Below are 17462 nucleotides of genomic sequence, written 5' to 3' on the forward strand. Positions count from 1 at the left end.
CCATGGGGTAAGTGAAAAGGCCGATGATCTGAATGTTGTGTAGAACCAATCCACAATCACTGTACTGTAACATAAAAGTCGTATCTCAGACAACCCGCGTCCCTGTAGCCACCGGCTCCTCCGTTGTTGCCTAAAAGTTGACAACGGTTAGCACGAGTTGCGAAGAAAACCCGACGATTGTACTAAGACTTATAGCTCTTGTAATTAGCCCTCATGAGGCTCGCGCATGTAACACCAGCATCACCTTCGATCGGAGAGTCCAGGTTCTGTTCAGCCACACTAGTCTCGCATCCATCGATCCATGAGATCTTGAAGTTCTGGTCGTAATCGGCCTCAGGACCAACAGGGTGCCAGTAGACCTCCTTGTCTCCTGCCTTCATTGTCTTACCAGCTGCAGACAATCTGCATCCATTTGAAGACCATCCATCTTGCTGGCCGTCGTACACGTCGTACTGGCTGTGCTTGTCGTGGCAGATTCTCTCGCCCAGGGTCGGCGCAGGCGGAGCTTTTTCCGGCTTCTCAACCTTCCATGTGAACTTGCCGCAGCCAACATCTACAGAAGCATCATAGAACATGCGGTCGCCCGCCGAGCCGTGATTCGTACCGCCCACGCATTATCTGTCAGCCCAGATAGGTGTCGCGGGATCTTCTTGGACACTTACAGTTACTCTTGACAAGCTCCGTGTATGCGTTGCGGCAAAGGTCCTCTTTGGGGACAACACAGCCGCGATTCCCGGGCTTGTATGACATGTAGAACTTGTAGTCCAGATAATTGTCGGAGTTTTCAGGAGGTGATCTTGCGAAGAGAGAACGTTTTGATTGTCCAGCTTCTCCCTCCACCTTCGCTAGCTTGAGGATCGCGATTCTGTTGCCATTGATGTCGTAGGCCGTCCCGGCATCGGTCACCTCCTTGGTGAGGTCCTTCATGACCTCTTCACAGAAGCTACTGGATGTTTTGCTCACAAAGAACTCGCTCGGGACATCCGAGAGGCCTCCGGGGCACTCAATCCTCGGCTTCTCGGTCGGCTGCTCGGGGCTCTTTGAAAGGTCGTCGAAAGCCCCCAAGATGGCCTGATGATAGTTGACCTCATATATAGGAATCACATCCTCGACTTTCGGGTCGCAAGTGCAGCCCTTAGAGTCACCCTTTTCTCGAGTATTAGCAGGTTTTCATGGGGGCTGATGGTAAATGGATCGCGCCTTCGCTTACTTCAGAGCACAGCCAGTTTACCACGCCTGTGGCTTTGGCCTCCTTGACTTCCACACTAGCAGGTTGGCAACCATCACATGAAGGCTGCAAGCATTAGTCAGTCATCGATTCATGTTTTCTGTCATGAACAAAAGAAAACAAAGTACTTACAGGGGCGTCAGTGGGGCAGCTGGCGGATGAAGTCGTCGTTGTTGTGCTGGAGGTCTTTGTCTTCGTAACTTTGTGGATACTTTCTGCGGGTATCTCTTGGGCATTTGAGATTCCCTTACCGGCCGATGCCTGGGCCCAAATCCAGGCCAAGAAAGAGCCAGCCGTGACAGTTGATCCTCCCCAGATAGCAGCGTTTGCTGCTGCGTCGGCGCCGGACAGCGCCTCTCCAATCGCAACGGCCTCCTCTTCCGAAGAGAAAACGAGGGTCTCTACTTCACCTTCTTCAGCGCCCTCGAAGAAGCCCTCGTCGTCACCAGAGAAGTAGCCCTCATCTTCTCCAGCAGGATGGTCCTCACCATCGCCTTCCCAGCCACCGTCCTGCATCGGGTCGTCGCTTTCATACCCTTCGTCAATCTGGTCCCAGACTTGATCTGTGAGGGGTTCTGCAAAGCTGCCTTGTAGCTCGGCGTCCGCGCCGACGCGCTGGACAAAGTCCGCGAGGCCGCAAGAGGGTCCGCCTTGACGCTTGCGGTTTTGTCTTCGACGCTTTCCGGCGCAGGGAGTGACTTGCTTGGCAATTGCCTCGAGCTTACTCTTCACAGCTGGACTCAGAAGAATACTTAAACCGCCAGCCCCATTCTTCGCAGCGGAAACGCCCTTGGTGATGGTGGCCACTGCTGTCTCCCCACCTTTCTTAGTCGTAGTAACCACTGTAACAGCGATGTAGTTGGGATCAACTCCAATCCACTGAGAGAATTGTACGTCAGTGGGCTGAATGTTTTTCATCTAGTACAGGATGGTGACTTGCCTTCGTTGTACCTCCTTCTTCTGTGAGATAGCTCGTGTGAGCCTCAATGTTAACGGGCTTTCATGGACACAGAAGAGAATCACCTGTCGAGCAACAAAGGTAGAGTATGCTTTCAAATCATCTATGCGTCAACAACTGATAAAGGGACTTTGGGAGTATTTTAAGAGGACGGAAGTTTGGAGGCATACGTAGGCTCAGGACCAGGCGGATTTATCCCAATCTGTCCAGATTCAGTCGGCACGATTGCGGCGATGTTCACTCTGAAAGAAGAGTCAGTTGATAACAATGCTTCTGTCAAATGTCAAAAAAGATCTCACAGATTGGTGCTAGGGCTCGCTGTTTGTCGAGCGGCTAGTTTCGCATCATTAGTGACTGTGACAGCAGGTTGGTGAGCAAGCTGGACGGCAGTCGTGGCTTGTATCCACAAGCCGTAGCTGGCAAGCAAGTTGACAATGCCCTTCATCGTAAAGAAGTGGAAGTCGACTTATAGGATAATATGGTTTCTGGATTGAAATGAGAAGATAAAGATATGCCTGAGTAAGAGAGAGAAATTTCAAGTTTGACTTTTGTGATCTGAGTGACACAGAAGATTGTATGAACTCCATATTAGGAGAGAACAGACGTCCTAAATATGCGGAGAGTAGTGCCACTTGCAGCACAAAAGAACCCTCATAAAGGTCAGATGATATCTCCTCATTTTTGATGCTATTTCAGGGACGCCTGGCTGTTCACTCAAATCCAAGAAAGCCTAGCGTTCAATACTACTTTCTCCCGCCGCATTGAACTGGCTTTCCTCCTGCAGTATAATCAAGGCTGTGTCCTTAACTGAAGTCAGAACTGGTGTTATTCAAAATATTCTGCCAAATGGGGGTGGCCGTACCTTGCGTCTACAAGTAGTTCGCGGCACGGATAGCAGCCTCTCGGTTCCTGATCAGCATGTTTAAATTGAATGCGCCATCCAGCACGACTCCAAATCGGCCGTAAAGCTGGTGACAATGCTAAATCCAGCCCACCCAGAGAATCCTGAGTCGCATGATGAGACTTCGGTGCCGCCTTGGCGTAAGCCTCGGAGCGCTTAGTATGGCTGAGCGAGGTCGCCGTACAGGTTTCCGATTCCGTGCCGCATGTTCAGCCCGGCTCCGAAATGCATTTTGCTGTTAGTAATTCGGCCTCCGATGTGACGTTAAACGGGACCCGGTGACTTTGAGCAGCCCCCGAACTCGTCGGTGGCAAGGCGGAAACGCAGATTTGCTGACCCCAAACTGCATCCTCCGAGGCATTCATCCCAAGAGGCTGTGTGATTAATGCTTCAGGGTTTACTGTGCCTCATTTCGCGTCGAACGAAATCACTGAATTCTGCTATCAAGAGATGAACTTTTGTAAATGGGACCATGAGACGCAAAATTTGCGCCGCACCGGATAAGAATGTACTCAATCTTTTTCGTTCCCTTGGGGCAAAGGAATTGACGCTCGTACAGCCCAAGGCCAAGACAAGTGGGCAATTCTATTGATAGCCACAACCTGCTCGACGCATCTGATGGCAAGAGTCTTTCAGCTGATCAGAAATAATCATGTGTACTGTATACCATGCGTCTGTAATTTTCACGGTCTTTTCGTTTATAAGAAACGTCAGTTTCCTTCATCTCAAACCACGGCATCACCACTGGAACCATACAGAACCACATCATACCTTCAGCTGTCAACTATCCAGGAGAAAAAGTATTATCTGTATAACCTTTTGAGCTCTCTCGACAATTCTTATCGTCTTTGCAATGCGCCTACTTCATGTCACGGTTCTTGCCCTGCATGCGGTGTCTGTCGTTGAAGCTGCCACGAAAGTCAGTTGGACTCTTCACAAGTCTTGCTGTAAGTCGTTGTGTCCTCATTCTCACATAGCTTTGATTCCATAACTCAGTATTCACTGATCATTGTCTTCCAGAATTATGGACTTCAAGTAATAAGCTGACTATTCAATAGACATGACGGTGAAGGATACCGACGAAAACGGCAAAAAAAATACCCGAAGATGAATTATTCGATAAAGAACTAGCCGATGCTATGATAAAGAGTGTCAATGACGCCAAGGTCTGGGCGAAGAGAGCTGCTTCCAAGATTACATTGTCAATTATCCCGGGCATCGGTCAAATAACTGGTCTTCCTACCAAGCTCGCCATCGCACCTCTTGTTGGCGGGCTGGAAAACTACAACACTGCTGCTAAGGAGATAAGAGGTAAGTGGCTGGATAAACGTCAATCGTTGAGACAGTGCCGGCTCACACGATGATCTTCTTATCCAACAGACAGATTCAATAAGATTGCAGAAATGGAAGGCCCTGTCGGCAGCGACGCTGACAAACTGGGCCGCTTCGGACAGTCCAGGGCCTGAATTGATCTTGGGAATAGCGACAAACATTTCAATGACTTTGTAAGTCTTGCCTCAGTCGATGCTATGTCACCCGCACAAGTGACAGGGCAGCCCTAAACGGCATGTCCTGAGAACCAAGACTCGTCGTTGACGGCCACCTCCGTGCCCCATTCCATCCATAAGCTTGCTGAAGTTCCCAGATTATCACCTGCCGACCAGAAATTGTCACAGTGCCAGATCCCGCAGGTGGTCCCTTCGACAAGCCGTACGATGTGGTGCGGAAATATCATATGTTCCAGCCTCACACGCTCGAAAAGTTCATTGAGCAGGAAAACTCCGAGGAAATTGGGGGAGACTGGGAAAAGGTCCCGACTCCACGCACAATGGCGATCACACAGAGAGACGCCCCTCCAACGGGTGGCCGCAAGAGAATAGCTGAATCCATCAATTTCCACCCGCTATGGATCAAATTTCAGCGGTCCAGGAACTTTGGGGGTTGGATTGAGGATGATTTCACTGAGGTGACAAAGCCCGATGCGCTTAAAGATTTTAACAGCAAGGGTGCAGCGAAAAGGCCTCCTGTGGACACTCGCCCAATGGACGGATTGCTTTCCAAATCACTTACGGCAAACATGTTGCATGAGGTATGTCCAAAGCCTGTTGTCTCTCTGGTCTGGGCTATGATTCTGACAACTCAATTCAGTTTTTCACCTGTCATATTTCGGGAACATGCTTGATGCTCCAAATGCGTATGGATGGATGAACAACGTCAAAAATAACAATCGCGAAACCCCGGACTTATATGCTATCATCGGCGCGGTCATCGAGTTGATGAACAGAGACGGTCAGAAGTACTCAGTGTCGGCGGAAGGCGAAGTTTCCCCTATGTCTTGATTAAGCGATACAGGAAGCTTTCACATATATTCGAGGACTCTGAAGAAGCATCGTGTGGGATAAAGGCAGCTCTGGTCCTGCAGTTTGAACTGCAGGATAGGTATACGAGAGAATTGGGATGAAAGACTCTTAATTTCTAGACAGTTCGAGGTTTCGTGCATCAGCACGGTATTGTGTTTTATGCAGTCATGGCTTCCAAGTGAATCAATAAGAATCGGTTTCCAGAGCCTCAGCAATCTTTGGCCATAGTCCCTTGCGCAAAACACCTCCTAGCCAAACATTGCCATCGGCATCTCTACCTACCACGTTGGAGGCATTTCGGAGGCTGATTCCCTTGGAGATTGTATCGCCCATGACAAAGGCTGGCTTCCCCAATCGATCGGGACGCGTGTTCGAGTCAGCACCCTTTTTGATCACTGCCGCGGAGAAATCTGCTTCGAAGAACTTCGCCTTTGACCAGTTCGAGACCGTGATCATCTGCATGCCACCGTCACCATATAGGGGGAAGCCCATGGCCTTTTGGGCGGCAATTCGGGCTTCGAGTTGCTCTCTGCTACCTTGGTCAATGATGGCCTTGCGTACGGCCCAGGCCGTGTAGCTAAGCGGATTGGCGAGGATATCCTTCGCCGATGAGATTGCCAACACTGCGGTAACCGCATTTCCAACGTAGGCCCTGTCGGGTGGGAGGTAGTCGTCGGCTAGGGCAGAACGCAGTCCAAAAGCGTTCATGATGACGATGGTCTGGTTTGACGTGCTAGGTAGGTGCTGGATAAACAGGCGAGTTATGAAAGCGGACACAACATCGCCTTCACTAGCAAAAGCTGTGCCACTGCCGGCATTTTGAGCCTTAACCTCCTGATTTACCAATAACTTCAGCTTTTTCAAGTACGTGGCAGGCATGCAGACTAGCTTTGTCTCCTCTTCCCGGTAGTATATGGTTTCCCAGATCTGGCGAAAAACGAACCATGCCATTTGCCATTTGGACAAAAGCTTGTCGGCCAACACGTACTCCTCTTTCGGCTTCGTTCCAAGATCTGCCAGAGGGTCGTCGCCAAAGCCATGAAACGGCTTGATGTCGTCCTCGCGCCCATCGAGCATTGCTGTCCATGCGGTGATCAGCTCTTGGCGTCCCAGGGCGTCGAACAAAGTATGCAGCCAATTAAGGGACACCAGCGTGGCGTTGTTGAATGTTACAATGTGCAGAGCAAGTTGCGGCCTGTCGTAGTAGATGTAGTCATCCAGGCTCTTCGGTCCATTGGAAGCATGCGTGAAGTGTAGGAAATCGGTGGAATCCCCGACAACAGCTGGCTTTAAGCTGGCTTTTGGTAACCTTGAAGCTAGAGGGTGCTCTTCGATATCCACGTGATACGTGACGTGAGAGTACGCGATGCCTGGCCTCTTTGGACCATACTCAGCAGGTATATGGTACTCTAGCTTTTTGTTCGCCTGAGAATTGTTCAGCGACCGCGTAAGATTCAGTTGACAAGAGTCTCAAATCGCATGCATCGTACATTGAGTCTTAACCGTGCTCCCAGCTTGCGCCAACCATCGCGTTCAAGGAGTTTCTCCAGAGAAACTCTCAACTTGTCGGGATCAAGAACGTCGTCAAAGCGCATCATGAACAACATGACGATGCTTTTATTTACGAAATTGTCATCGCCGGCGCTCAGCGGGACAATAGTGTCCGTCGGGACAATGCTAGGGACCTGCGGGCTTCTGAAGAACGAAAACATAGCGAAAATCTCGGGCAAATCGCGATGGAAATGCAACAGACACGGAAATCTGATCGTGGGCAGGTTGTTTTTTCTTTCATTTTCGCTGCTGATAAGGTATTTAAGCGCACTCCCACCTGCATCCCGCCGCTTGTGGCCAGGTCAACACTTGGTGGAGCCCTACCCCTACCGTCTTGGGTCTTGGCATGTCTCGGTCCAATCGCGAAATCCATTCCAGTCAAGGAAGAAATCCAACAAACTGCTAACCGAGCGGAATCTTCTTCTGCACAATTCCTCTGGGGAAGACCATGACAGGTCCGAATTTTGTGGGGGTCTCAATGAATTCGACAGAACAAAAGACCAATTGGGGGAGGAGTCGCAGGCAACGAGAATTACGAGTTGCCCGAATTGGAATTGGATTCGGACATGACACAAAATCGGGAAACGAAAAGCTCGGCAGATTTTACCGCAGCATACGCGAAACCATGCATTGGTCTACTACTTGTGGCACAAATGCACACCAAATTGTGAAGACTATCACACATTGACATCTATTTGATCATAGCCTGAACACTTGAAAATGTCGTCGTTTGGAACAGGTAAATCTTTGTAAGGCGGATAAGGTCAGCAACATAGTGTTGGCTCGGAGATCTTGGAGAATCCATATCGGAGATACGGGACCACGGCCAGTCAAGATCTCCTTGGCATTATAAGCGAACCAGACTATTCATTATCTCACCGGTGGCTGTCCATCGACCAGCCAGCCAGATACAAGCGACAGAACTTCCGCTGGTAAATCGAACGGCGCAAGGTGACCAGACTCAAAGATCTCAGCGTAGGTAAGACTGTCGTACGACTTCCATCGACCAACACGTTTCGAGCCGTGATACCATGGCAGATATTCCCGAAACCGAAAAAACGGATGGCCGTTCCATTCCAAGCCTTCGTTAACAAGCCTTCTCATACCTGCTGCGTTGCAGTACAGGTCTTTGTCGCCAACGTAAATGAGGACTCGAATGCCCTGAGGAACGACGAGGTTCAGCGTCAGCAACCACACAGCGGCAGAAAATTACATGTATCGATAACATAAGTGACAATGATTGGAGCTTTACTGACTGGAGGGTGACCTACCGAGTTGAGAAGATAGTTGACGTATACCGCACTCGACTTCCATAAATCTCCGATTTCCTCCCAGAGGTTGAAGACATCGAAAGAGACACCAAAGAATGGTGCCTCTTCCGGTACCCCGAGAGCTTTCTTGACGATGCTGCTGTTTAGGTACTTGTCTATATGAGCCATTTCCGGGTAACAACCCAAAGGATCGTCACCGCATGTGCGGCGCCAGTCGTACGGGTTACGATGCATCTCGTCGATGGCAACCTCGGCCATTTCAGAGCACAGCTTCTGTGCGCTTTTGCATTCGGACAAGGTCCAGCCTTTCGTCTCACACACTCCGAGATTCTTCTCGCACCATAGAGCTCTCGGAGCCCATTCGAGACATTGTGGTGTGTTGAAAAGTCCGTCGGGGCCGGAGCACAATGCCTCGAAGGTTCCAGGGTTCTGCACGGGCTGACGAACTAGACCATTGCCGATCATTACACCCTTAAGATTGATTTGCTGGTTACTTCCAGGCAACCCGCGAGACAAGGGACGTTGTGCAGGATCTTCGTCCCTGCCTGCATCAGTGTTCTCTTGGTTGCGCAAAATCTCCGATGCCAGTGCCGGCACCCAAGAGCCTCCGTACGACTCTCCTGCGATATAAAAGTCGACCTCTTTCAGAAGAGGGAATGCAGTGAGAAACTGATTCAGGAAAGTGTGCATAGCTCGCGATGCCTCTGTCAAGCCTGGTGGTACCCTTGAGCCGCTTGAGAACCCGACGCTGATCGGCTGGCTAGGAAGTTGAATAATCAGTACCAAATTTGCCCAGCCCCTTGATAATTTGCAATATTGATGCTGTATACGTACTCCACGAAGAGAACGGTGGCATTCTTGTTCCATCCAAACTCATTTTCGATCGTATAACCTCCCTCAGGAGCTATTCGGCAGGGGCCCAACTCCATGAGGTTTCCATAGCCTGTAGAGGAAGCACCAGGGCCTCTGTCATTTGACGAAATATCAGCAAAGCGATTCGATGAAAGCAGCATGGTGAAGCAGTGGCATACCCTGTCATCCAGAGAATAAGCGGATCCGACGACGGATCATTCTTGGAATCGAAAAGCCAGAAGAACATGTGACTTTCATCATCGCCAATGTTGGAGTCGATGAATCCCGAGACGCCCGGGGTGGAACTGTTGCAGACTTGAGAAGTCTCGTTGCTGAGACGAATTGAAAATGATGGCGTGCCTTGAGTTGCAGCAAAGTTAGATTTCGTTGGGAGCAGAGTGGACTTGGGTGGGATGACGGTGCTGGCCGTGGTACACGACAGTATCAGAATGATCAGTCCCACCGAACGGAGTAAGCCTCGGCCGATCGGAGTTGCTCCCAAGACACTCATTTCTCCGTCTTTGTTCTCAGATTGGATTTGATGGAGTGAGCCAGTATGTTCTGAGGGCTTCTCTTTAGCCTTAAGCTGTTGTATCATCAAACCCCGGGGACATTGCGCGGGATGTACGTATCGGCGCTCTCGCAGACCACATTGGGCAATGTCAACCGCCCTAGGTCGAAAAGGGAAGGTCAATAACCACCCAGAAAATTGGGGAACTATGGACGAATCCCAATGCAACGGCCACCAAAACAGCGTTGGCAGCCACAGTACATGAAGAAAGCTCCCATCAATGCGATTGCCCCTTGCAGGGCAGTTTCTTCAATACCACAGACGTCCTATCATTATTCAATAAGAATTTCTCCCTCTTCTGCTGTGTTGCCATACCTGGTTATCGCTTGTAGCATTACTACAATGCCTTTGCTGGCCCTATGCTGCGCTCTCGTCGCAGCCGCCGGTGCTAGCGCACTCGGCTTGCATCCCGGCCCCGGCCCCGGCTCCGGCCCCGGCGAACAGAAAACACTTGGTGGGGCCCGGCCGCCGGTGCTAGCGGAAGAACAGCCCGCACCGTTCACCTTACGAAAACAACCCAAAGAACTTTGTGATGCAGGGTCACAATACTGGACCGGTGTTGTCAATATCACCGATCATAAATCCATTTTCTTCTGTGAGTAGAAACGTTTCAACACGACAAGAGACTGGTTTCGCTTTTGATCCAAATTAATGATATTGCGTAGGGTACTTTGAGAGTCGGCATGATCCTGAAAATGCCCCCTTGGTACTTTGGATGAGCGGGTACGTCATCGACAACTTCCCCGAAGCGAAGGCTCACACCCCTTTAGCGGCCCAGGAGCAACGGGAGAACTAGGGCTTTTCAAAGGTATCGGCCCGTGTGTCAACGAGGATGGAAATTCTACAAATACTCTGGAATACTCATGGATTGATTATGCAAATGTTGTTGTCGTCGAGTAAGTCACCATTTCCCTGCGCCTGGGTGCCTACTGACAAGGGTTTTCTCCTCTAGCCAACCGGCTCGGGTTGGCTTCTCACACATTACCAACCGCAGTCATATTCCAGTGAGCCTCGAGGAGGGTGGCCGCGATATTCACAGGTTTCTCAGAACCTTCACCAACGACGTATTCCCTGAACACAGTGAGCGACCGCTGCACATTGCTGGCGAATCTATGGGAGGTCACTATGTCACCGGCTACACGCATCACATCATGCGCTCGGAAAGAGAGATTGGCGACTCTGGAAAAAGTCGTGCGACATACAAGCCGCTGAATATCGAATCTGCTATCATAACAGATGGCTATGTGGATAATACCCAACAGACTGTAGGTTACTATGACTTTTTCTGTTCAGACTGGCGCCGAGACGGCCGCAAGGCGCCGCTCATGAACAGCACGGCGTGTGACTTGATGGAAGCTGCAGTGCCTCACTGCGAAATTCTCGGACAAATCTGCCGTGAGACATATGATAAGGAGGTTTGCCTCGCGGCCGCTATGTCTTGTGACGAGACTGTGGGGGCGCCCTATGCTGCGGATGTCAGACCTGGAGGTTGGAACCCGTACGACAGTAAGTTAGGTTTCATTCAACGCTTAGGAAGGATACCCCTGTGCTCAATATTGACTGCATCATTTTACATCTATTTCAGATGCAGGCGATGGGAAAGGTAACTGACTTTTGTCCCCAGGTCGTCTGAAATGCCAAAAGCCCCCGCTATGCTCAGATTTCGACAAAGGCGCAACCTTTGAGTTCTTCAATTAGCCCTGGGTACAGGAGATGTTAGGGTTCCCGAACACATCGTTCGAGCTTATCGACTTTGACACTAACGGCAGGTGGACTGAAGCAAAGAATGTGTTCCTTCCCGTTACTAGGGAACTGACATGGCTGCTTGACAACACCGACATCCGGATCCTTTTCATAAACGGCAACAATGACATTATTATGTGAGCCACATCCTTCAACTCTTCCTGCCGGATCATTCGTGGCTGGTGCTGATAATTCTCTTGAACAGTAATACGCCGGGTCAGATTCGCATGCTGGATGAGCAGCCTTGGAAAGGACAGGCCTCATTTCGCGCAGAGAGCTTTAGCGATTGGCATTATCAGCGAGGGAATTTGGTATCCTCAGCCAATAATGTAGACACATCAAGAGGTGGAACATTCAAAGGCAATGATCGGCTTTCTATGTACACAGTAGATGAGGCACGTCACTTTGCGCCTTTTAATCAGCCAGAGGCTGTAGGCGCAGTGGTGCGGAGATGGCTTCAGATTTAGGTGAGACAGAAGGGGTCTCAATCATTGATCACTTTTTCTTGTCGCAGGAAGTCTCGAGCCAGGGGCAACTTTGCAAACAGAGAACGAATGCTTTAATTTTATATGTTTGACTCTTTCGTGCAGCGCCCAGGTTTCAAAGGCCTTTTCAGCGCATGTGAAATATAGTTAAATCAGGGAAACAAGTAAGGGAAGTTCATCTGAATAGCTATAGAAACCCACAAGCACAGCGGTACGACTAAACATGATCACTGAGTTCCAAGCTGAGGCTTTCTATGAGCAGATCAGTCAAACATCCTTCAGCAAATCTCAGCCACGCATCCTAATGTTGTTCCCACCCCCGCCACCCCAGCAATCTGCAGAATGCTCTGCACAACATACCCAACGCCCTCGCCGGCCACTCCACCTGCCGCAACAGCGTAAAGAAATCTCTCATGAGTTCTTGGGGAGTATCGCTTCCACAGATGTGCAGCCACAGCTCCGATAGTAACCGTCAAAGTCACTGAGGACCCTGGAATGGTCATCGCCAGACCCACCAGCGACATGTTCGGAACCCAAACTTGAAAAGCGCTGAGGTTCTTGTGACCGACAAGGTATCGCTTCAGGGCAACACTCCCCATCCCAAGAAGCGTCATCAATATAGAAAAGATCCAACTGGACTGAGATATGGGAAATGTGTCCATGAAGATTGCCTGAGTGACGACGCGCCAGGATGTAACCGCTGGAAGAGTGAACTGGCAGGTCGTTGCCTCGGCATCGAGAATGCATGGGAATGCCTTTGCAAATAAGAGGAAGATCGCTGGCGACAGGAACACAGCGACGAAATTGCCAATCATCTGCGCATGCCACTGGGGACGTGCCGGAGTGCCGAGCAAGAAGCCGGTGCGGAAGTCTTGACACAACTCACCTGCCTGTTGAGCAGCCGCCGAGCTTATGACACATTCTGCGAGGTTGATCCGAGCTACTGATTCATAGCCTCGTTGCTGAATCTCGTGGCGCAGGATGCCACCTGTGATGAATTGAGAGCCCTTCGCAACAGTTGTGATGGGTGTTGTGCCCGAGGCGCCATAAACCTGAATGACGACGAAAGACCACATGAAGCCGAGAGCAAGATTGAGTAAGTTCAGTGCTGGCGGGATACCGAAGACGTATTTGAGAGCCACAAGGGCAAAGATGACGGAGACAAGTGTCACTGAGGATCACTCCCACCATCGCACTTGATATTCGGGAGCGACAGGATCTGCAATTTCCCCGGCGATTTCCCCTTTCTTCAAAACCATCTCTGAACCTGCACCTGAGTATCTCCGCCGAGTGACCCTGGCTTGGACGTTAGAGATACCGTACTTGGACATCCGTGCAAAGTTCTTTGCTTCGAGGAGAATTGTCGTGAGAGAGACGCCAAGCATCATGAATGTCGCGGGCCAAAGCATCCAGTAACGTGGGGAGGGCGTGGTGCTGAACTGAGTCAGGATGAAAGCGTTGTATGTGAGAAGCTCGGGATAGTCAGGTGCATAGGGTATGCCAACAGCGGCGCCTCTGTCGACAATTATCGGGCCCACCACTCCCCAGGCGAGTACCGTTCCTAGTAAATATGATAGTGCCGCGTTCAAGTCAATGAGGGCGCCTATCCCGATCATTGAAGGTGACCACGACCACGAGAAACAGCCCCAACTGATGGCAGAAATCACAGACCGTCCTCCCCATTTGAAAATCCACCATAAGGGATTCCAGGTGTAAAGGATGCCGGGAGCGTATGATGTTGCCACAGACCAAATCAGAGAGAAGATAAACGAGATGCTGATGGCCTTGACGTGTTGTCGTGCCTGTCCTGTGCTGCCTTCGATCGAATGCAGCGTCTGAATCGTGATCGCAGACGCCGTTCCAAGCGGGAAGTACAGGCTGAGTTGACGTGCGAGGCGGAGGATGAATAAGTTGCGCAGCGGCACGGTGAACCCAAGTCCCCAGAATCCTGCAACAAGGGCGAAGCAAATCATTCTTCCAAAGTCCGACTGAGGGGTCGGCCCCAGGAGATGTAGTTGGTACATGGCAGGGACACCGCTCATGAACATGAAGCCGATGCTGATGCATCCCAGGGCGGCGGCTTGAATGATGTTGTTCTCATGAGGCCCGAAATCACCACTCAAGAAGGGGATCTAGTTCATGAGTAAAGCTTGGTTAGCTGGAAATTACATGACCGGCCATATGGGTGAAAACTCATCGTACCTTTGACTTTTCCAGAGCTTTGCAAATAGCGTAGCCGAAAATGGACGCAAATAAAGTGGCATCAGCGCCAAATCCGGTCATCAGACCTGCGAGCCCCGGGGATCACGATCAGTGCGGTTTCTCTGAGGCTGGAAATTCCATGTTGGTCACGAACCAAGATAAAGATTTGAGCAGTTGATGACCGAACCCAAGAATACACCTGTCGCGACGGCACGCACGGTCAAGATTCTTCTTCCATCGCAGGGCTTCACTCCAGGAAGAGGTTTGAACTGATCCTGCTCCTCTGTGACGCCTTCAATGACGCTCTCAGACTTTTCAATATTGGTCTCTTGCTTTCGTTCTCCATCATCCTTGAACCCAGTGCCGTCGGGCTGGCTCTCAAATTCAACTCCTGAGTTGGAACGCATGTTGGGGCTTTGAGAGTTGCTTGCCATCATAGCGCATATGACAGTCGAGAGTAATAGGTTGCCTACAGGGTTTGATACCAATCCGTAATACCTTTTGAGAAGATTACTTTTACAGATTTGGGCGTCTTATGCACAATCACAATGATACTCAAATGATTCACAATCATGCTCAATGAGAGCCGTTGCATCAAGTGTGTTGTTATCGACCAGTGCCCTACATCGTTATCTCGCAGGCGGCATGATAAGCTGGTAAGGCCAACCAAACCCCGTGATAAGTTCTGCATTGCGGCAACGACTGTACTTTGGCTCCTGACTTCCCGTTGGAGTCAACAACAACGCTGCGTACTTGCGTCATGCCGTTCTGGAAAGGATCTTGTGGCTATCAACGCATCTGCATGGGCGATTTGACGGCAATAAGATAAGCTATGTGCGTCCCAGGTTTGTGATAACCAGTCCGAGTGTGCGCTAAGAGAAACCAACTGAATTTAGGATACCGGTTTTCACGGCAGCATGATAACAGCTTGGGGTGATCAGTTGGCTTACACGGTGTTCTTCGCCGTGCGTTCTCGTTGACCCGATTGGGTTAGATCGCCAACTCGAACACCCGTTGTCACATCCATGTAAGGTTATTCGCGGCCCAAGTAACGCTGACCGTTTCCGCGTTTTTGCCATTTTATCTATCGCATATCGGAGGACATGGATCCAACCCGGATGTTTGCCTCGAACTATGCCTCTTAGTGTCGAGGTTTTCGATTTCGGTCTTTGCCGGTATCCCATATTTTGCGATTCAATTCCGCACGCCATGTACTGCAAGGATATCCGCTGAAAGTGGGGATGCCAAACCAGGGGGCAGGGTAGCTCCGGGGAGACAAACAAACAATGTAGAATCAGTTGTTTCCCCGCATTCACAATCCTCCTATCTGGGCAGTGCCAGGTTCGCGGCCGAACTCTTATCGCTGTTGAGATGGCTATGTTCGTCTGTGATTCATCATGAACCTTGGATTCGCCCACAGCTACATCTCTGAGCAATTTGCGATCTAGTGTCTTCGCGTAAATGTTTATGAAGACTCTGGCCATCTGTCACACTCCTGGACCATCACTCGCCCAGCTTGGCACCCTTCCGTCATCATGTACGATCCCGCACCGGCTAGACCTAAGAAAACAGACATTACCCGAACGAAAACGGGATGTCTCCAGTGCCGACGTAAGCGAAGAAAGGTGCGTTGTAGTGAGATGACAGGATTGGTGTGATGCAAAGCTGATTGAAAAGCAGTGTGATGAACAGAGACCGGCTTGCCGGCGTTGTTCTGCAACATCAAGTTCGTGCGAGTATGAGTTTGGCGCCTTCGAGTTCAAAGACGCAACACAGTGGGCTGCCAACAAGGTCCGCCGCTTGAAGATGGCTGGAAGTTCTGCTTCAACCAAAGATCAAGCTGTTGGAAAGCTGGCAACACGAGACCGCAAGCGGTCAAATCCTGTTTATCCAGCTACATTGACAGTCAATCAGCTTGATACAGCGGATGCGGTACGGCAGCAGCCAAGCACTGCTCCACTGCCGCTTACCCCACCAGTCCTTGAATCCGATGACCACAACGCATCATTGGTGTCCGGTGGCCGACAGGAAGACATCAACTCAGCCGCCAATTACGACATTCATGAATGGCGTAGAGACGACTCGATGGATCATTTGTCACCTGAGTTCTTCCTCGACGCAGAACAGCTTCTGACATCGTCAATGACCGACTTCATACCTGTGTCTCCAATATTGCCAGGGGATACTCAATGCCTTCCGTGGGATTTATTGATGCCGTCTTTGCTGCCGTCTCCAACGTCACCCACAAGTCAATGTGGCGGGGGTTCCTGCGCTGCAACGACGATCTCATCGCCGGACAATCCTACACCACCAGATGAAACTCTTCTGGCTTCAGAAACCTCCCATCCTGAGAATCAATCACCCTTCTGCACAGCAAATCGGACTTCGCGACGCGGATTACTTCCAGCTTCTTGGACCGGCCTTGAGAAACAACCAGAATTGCCATCGACACGAAAGCCGGCCCCAGTTCCCGTTGAAGATAGGCCATACCTAGCCCACTTCAGGTTGAACCTGATGAACAATCTTCCCGTCCGCCTCGACAAACTATGGAAGATGATGCTCTACAACGCCCCCCTCCGATATGCAGCTATGGCTTTGGCGGCCGCCAGTCTCGCCAACCTACATGGGCATCACTCATCCGACCATAGTCAATGGGTACCAGCACCGATTCATTCGTCTAGGGCACTCAACTATGTCAGCAAATGTTCAGAAATTCTTGAAACGCATCCAGATATGTCATGGGAGGCTCGTTTAACCATCCTGATTCTAGCTACACTGTACGAACTAGAGACTGGGACAATTATCGATCTCAGGCGGGCTCTTGCGGTGCTTGACGATGGCATCCGCAATCATCGCAGTCAGGTCCTTTCGCTTACTGCCGGCAAAGACTTGGGACGCATTTGGGTACACCTCAGATACCTTGAACTGGCCTGTCGAGGGCCTCAACATCCTCTGGGGATTGAGTCAGCCAGTGAATCTCTCCTCGTGGAACTGGGACCGAGTATGGTACATCCACCACAAAGGATCCAGGTCATTGGGTGTCAGGCGTCGAGGATCAGCCAGCGACTGCTCTTCTCGAAATGTTTCTATGAAAGGGGGGATTCAGCCGCGGCGACGTTGAGTAAAGTGACGCAGTGGTGGGAAATTTTGAAAGGCACCTCATTTGGAGAACCTTCAGATGAACACACGGAGCCCGATACTGTGCTCCCAGATGAGGAGCTGTTCGAAGAGCTCAGAAACCTTCAGTCTACCCTGGCTACATGCGAAGCTCCGGAAGGAATATTTTCTGCTCTTTTACCCGACTCGGAAGCATTTTACGCCAGACCTTATGCGCCTCTCC

General features: G+C 50.6%; 6 protein-coding genes across 6 annotated transcripts; 2 read left to right on the plus strand and 4 right to left on the minus strand.

Moving 5' to 3' along the window:
- Window positions 1-189: 189 nt before the first annotated feature.
- Window positions 190-2146, minus strand: CGCA056_v006336 (uncharacterized protein; the record flags this gene model as incomplete). The annotated part of the gene is made up of 5 exons (XM_037321587.1): window positions 190-197; window positions 245-553; window positions 663-1146; window positions 1211-1294; window positions 1361-2146. The coding sequence occupies 5 exons, from the start codon at window positions 2144-2146 to the stop codon at window positions 190-192; spliced, it is 1671 nt and encodes a 556-aa protein (XP_037180297.1).
- Window positions 2147-4915: 2769 nt separating this feature from the next.
- Window positions 4916-5426, plus strand: CGCA056_v006337 (uncharacterized protein; the record flags this gene model as incomplete). Its single annotated transcript, XM_037321588.1, has 2 exons — window positions 4916-5176; window positions 5235-5426. The coding sequence occupies 2 exons, from the start codon at window positions 4916-4918 to the stop codon at window positions 5424-5426; spliced, it is 453 nt and encodes a 150-aa protein (XP_037180296.1).
- A 204-nt stretch (window positions 5427-5630) lies between these two features.
- Window positions 5631-7159, minus strand: sdnM (Transcriptional regulator sdnM; the record flags this gene model as incomplete). Its single annotated transcript, XM_037321589.1, has 2 exons — window positions 5631-6872; window positions 6938-7159. The coding sequence occupies 2 exons, from the start codon at window positions 7157-7159 to the stop codon at window positions 5631-5633; spliced, it is 1464 nt and encodes a 487-aa protein (XP_037180291.1).
- Window positions 7160-7868: 709 nt separating this feature from the next.
- On the minus strand, window positions 7869-9632 carry cpy1 (Carboxypeptidase Y; the record flags this gene model as incomplete). Its single annotated transcript, XM_037321590.1, has 4 exons — window positions 7869-8159; window positions 8270-9029; window positions 9104-9235; window positions 9301-9632. The coding sequence occupies 4 exons, from the start codon at window positions 9630-9632 to the stop codon at window positions 7869-7871; spliced, it is 1515 nt and encodes a 504-aa protein (XP_037180290.1).
- A 402-nt stretch (window positions 9633-10034) lies between these two features.
- Window positions 10035-11390, plus strand: CGCA056_v006340 (Carboxypeptidase Y-like protein; the record flags this gene model as incomplete). The annotated part of the gene is made up of 5 exons (XM_037321591.1): window positions 10035-10287; window positions 10358-10415; window positions 10463-10588; window positions 10645-11198; window positions 11317-11390. The coding sequence occupies 5 exons, from the start codon at window positions 10035-10037 to the stop codon at window positions 11388-11390; spliced, it is 1065 nt and encodes a 354-aa protein (XP_037179349.1).
- A 757-nt stretch (window positions 11391-12147) lies between these two features.
- Window positions 12148-14529, minus strand: YSL1 (Metal-nicotianamine transporter YSL1; the record flags this gene model as incomplete). The annotated part of the gene is made up of 5 exons (XM_037321592.1): window positions 12148-12172; window positions 12281-13091; window positions 13239-14052; window positions 14123-14208; window positions 14277-14529. The coding sequence occupies 5 exons, from the start codon at window positions 14527-14529 to the stop codon at window positions 12148-12150; spliced, it is 1989 nt and encodes a 662-aa protein (XP_037179350.1).
- Window positions 14530-17462: the final 2933 nt, after the last annotated feature.

This window comes from Colletotrichum aenigma, assembly GCF_013390185.1.
Source record: "Colletotrichum aenigma strain Cg56 chromosome Unknown KSG_Cg56_contig04, whole genome shotgun sequence".
Lineage (NCBI taxonomy): Eukaryota > Fungi > Ascomycota > Sordariomycetes > Glomerellales > Glomerellaceae > Colletotrichum > Colletotrichum aenigma.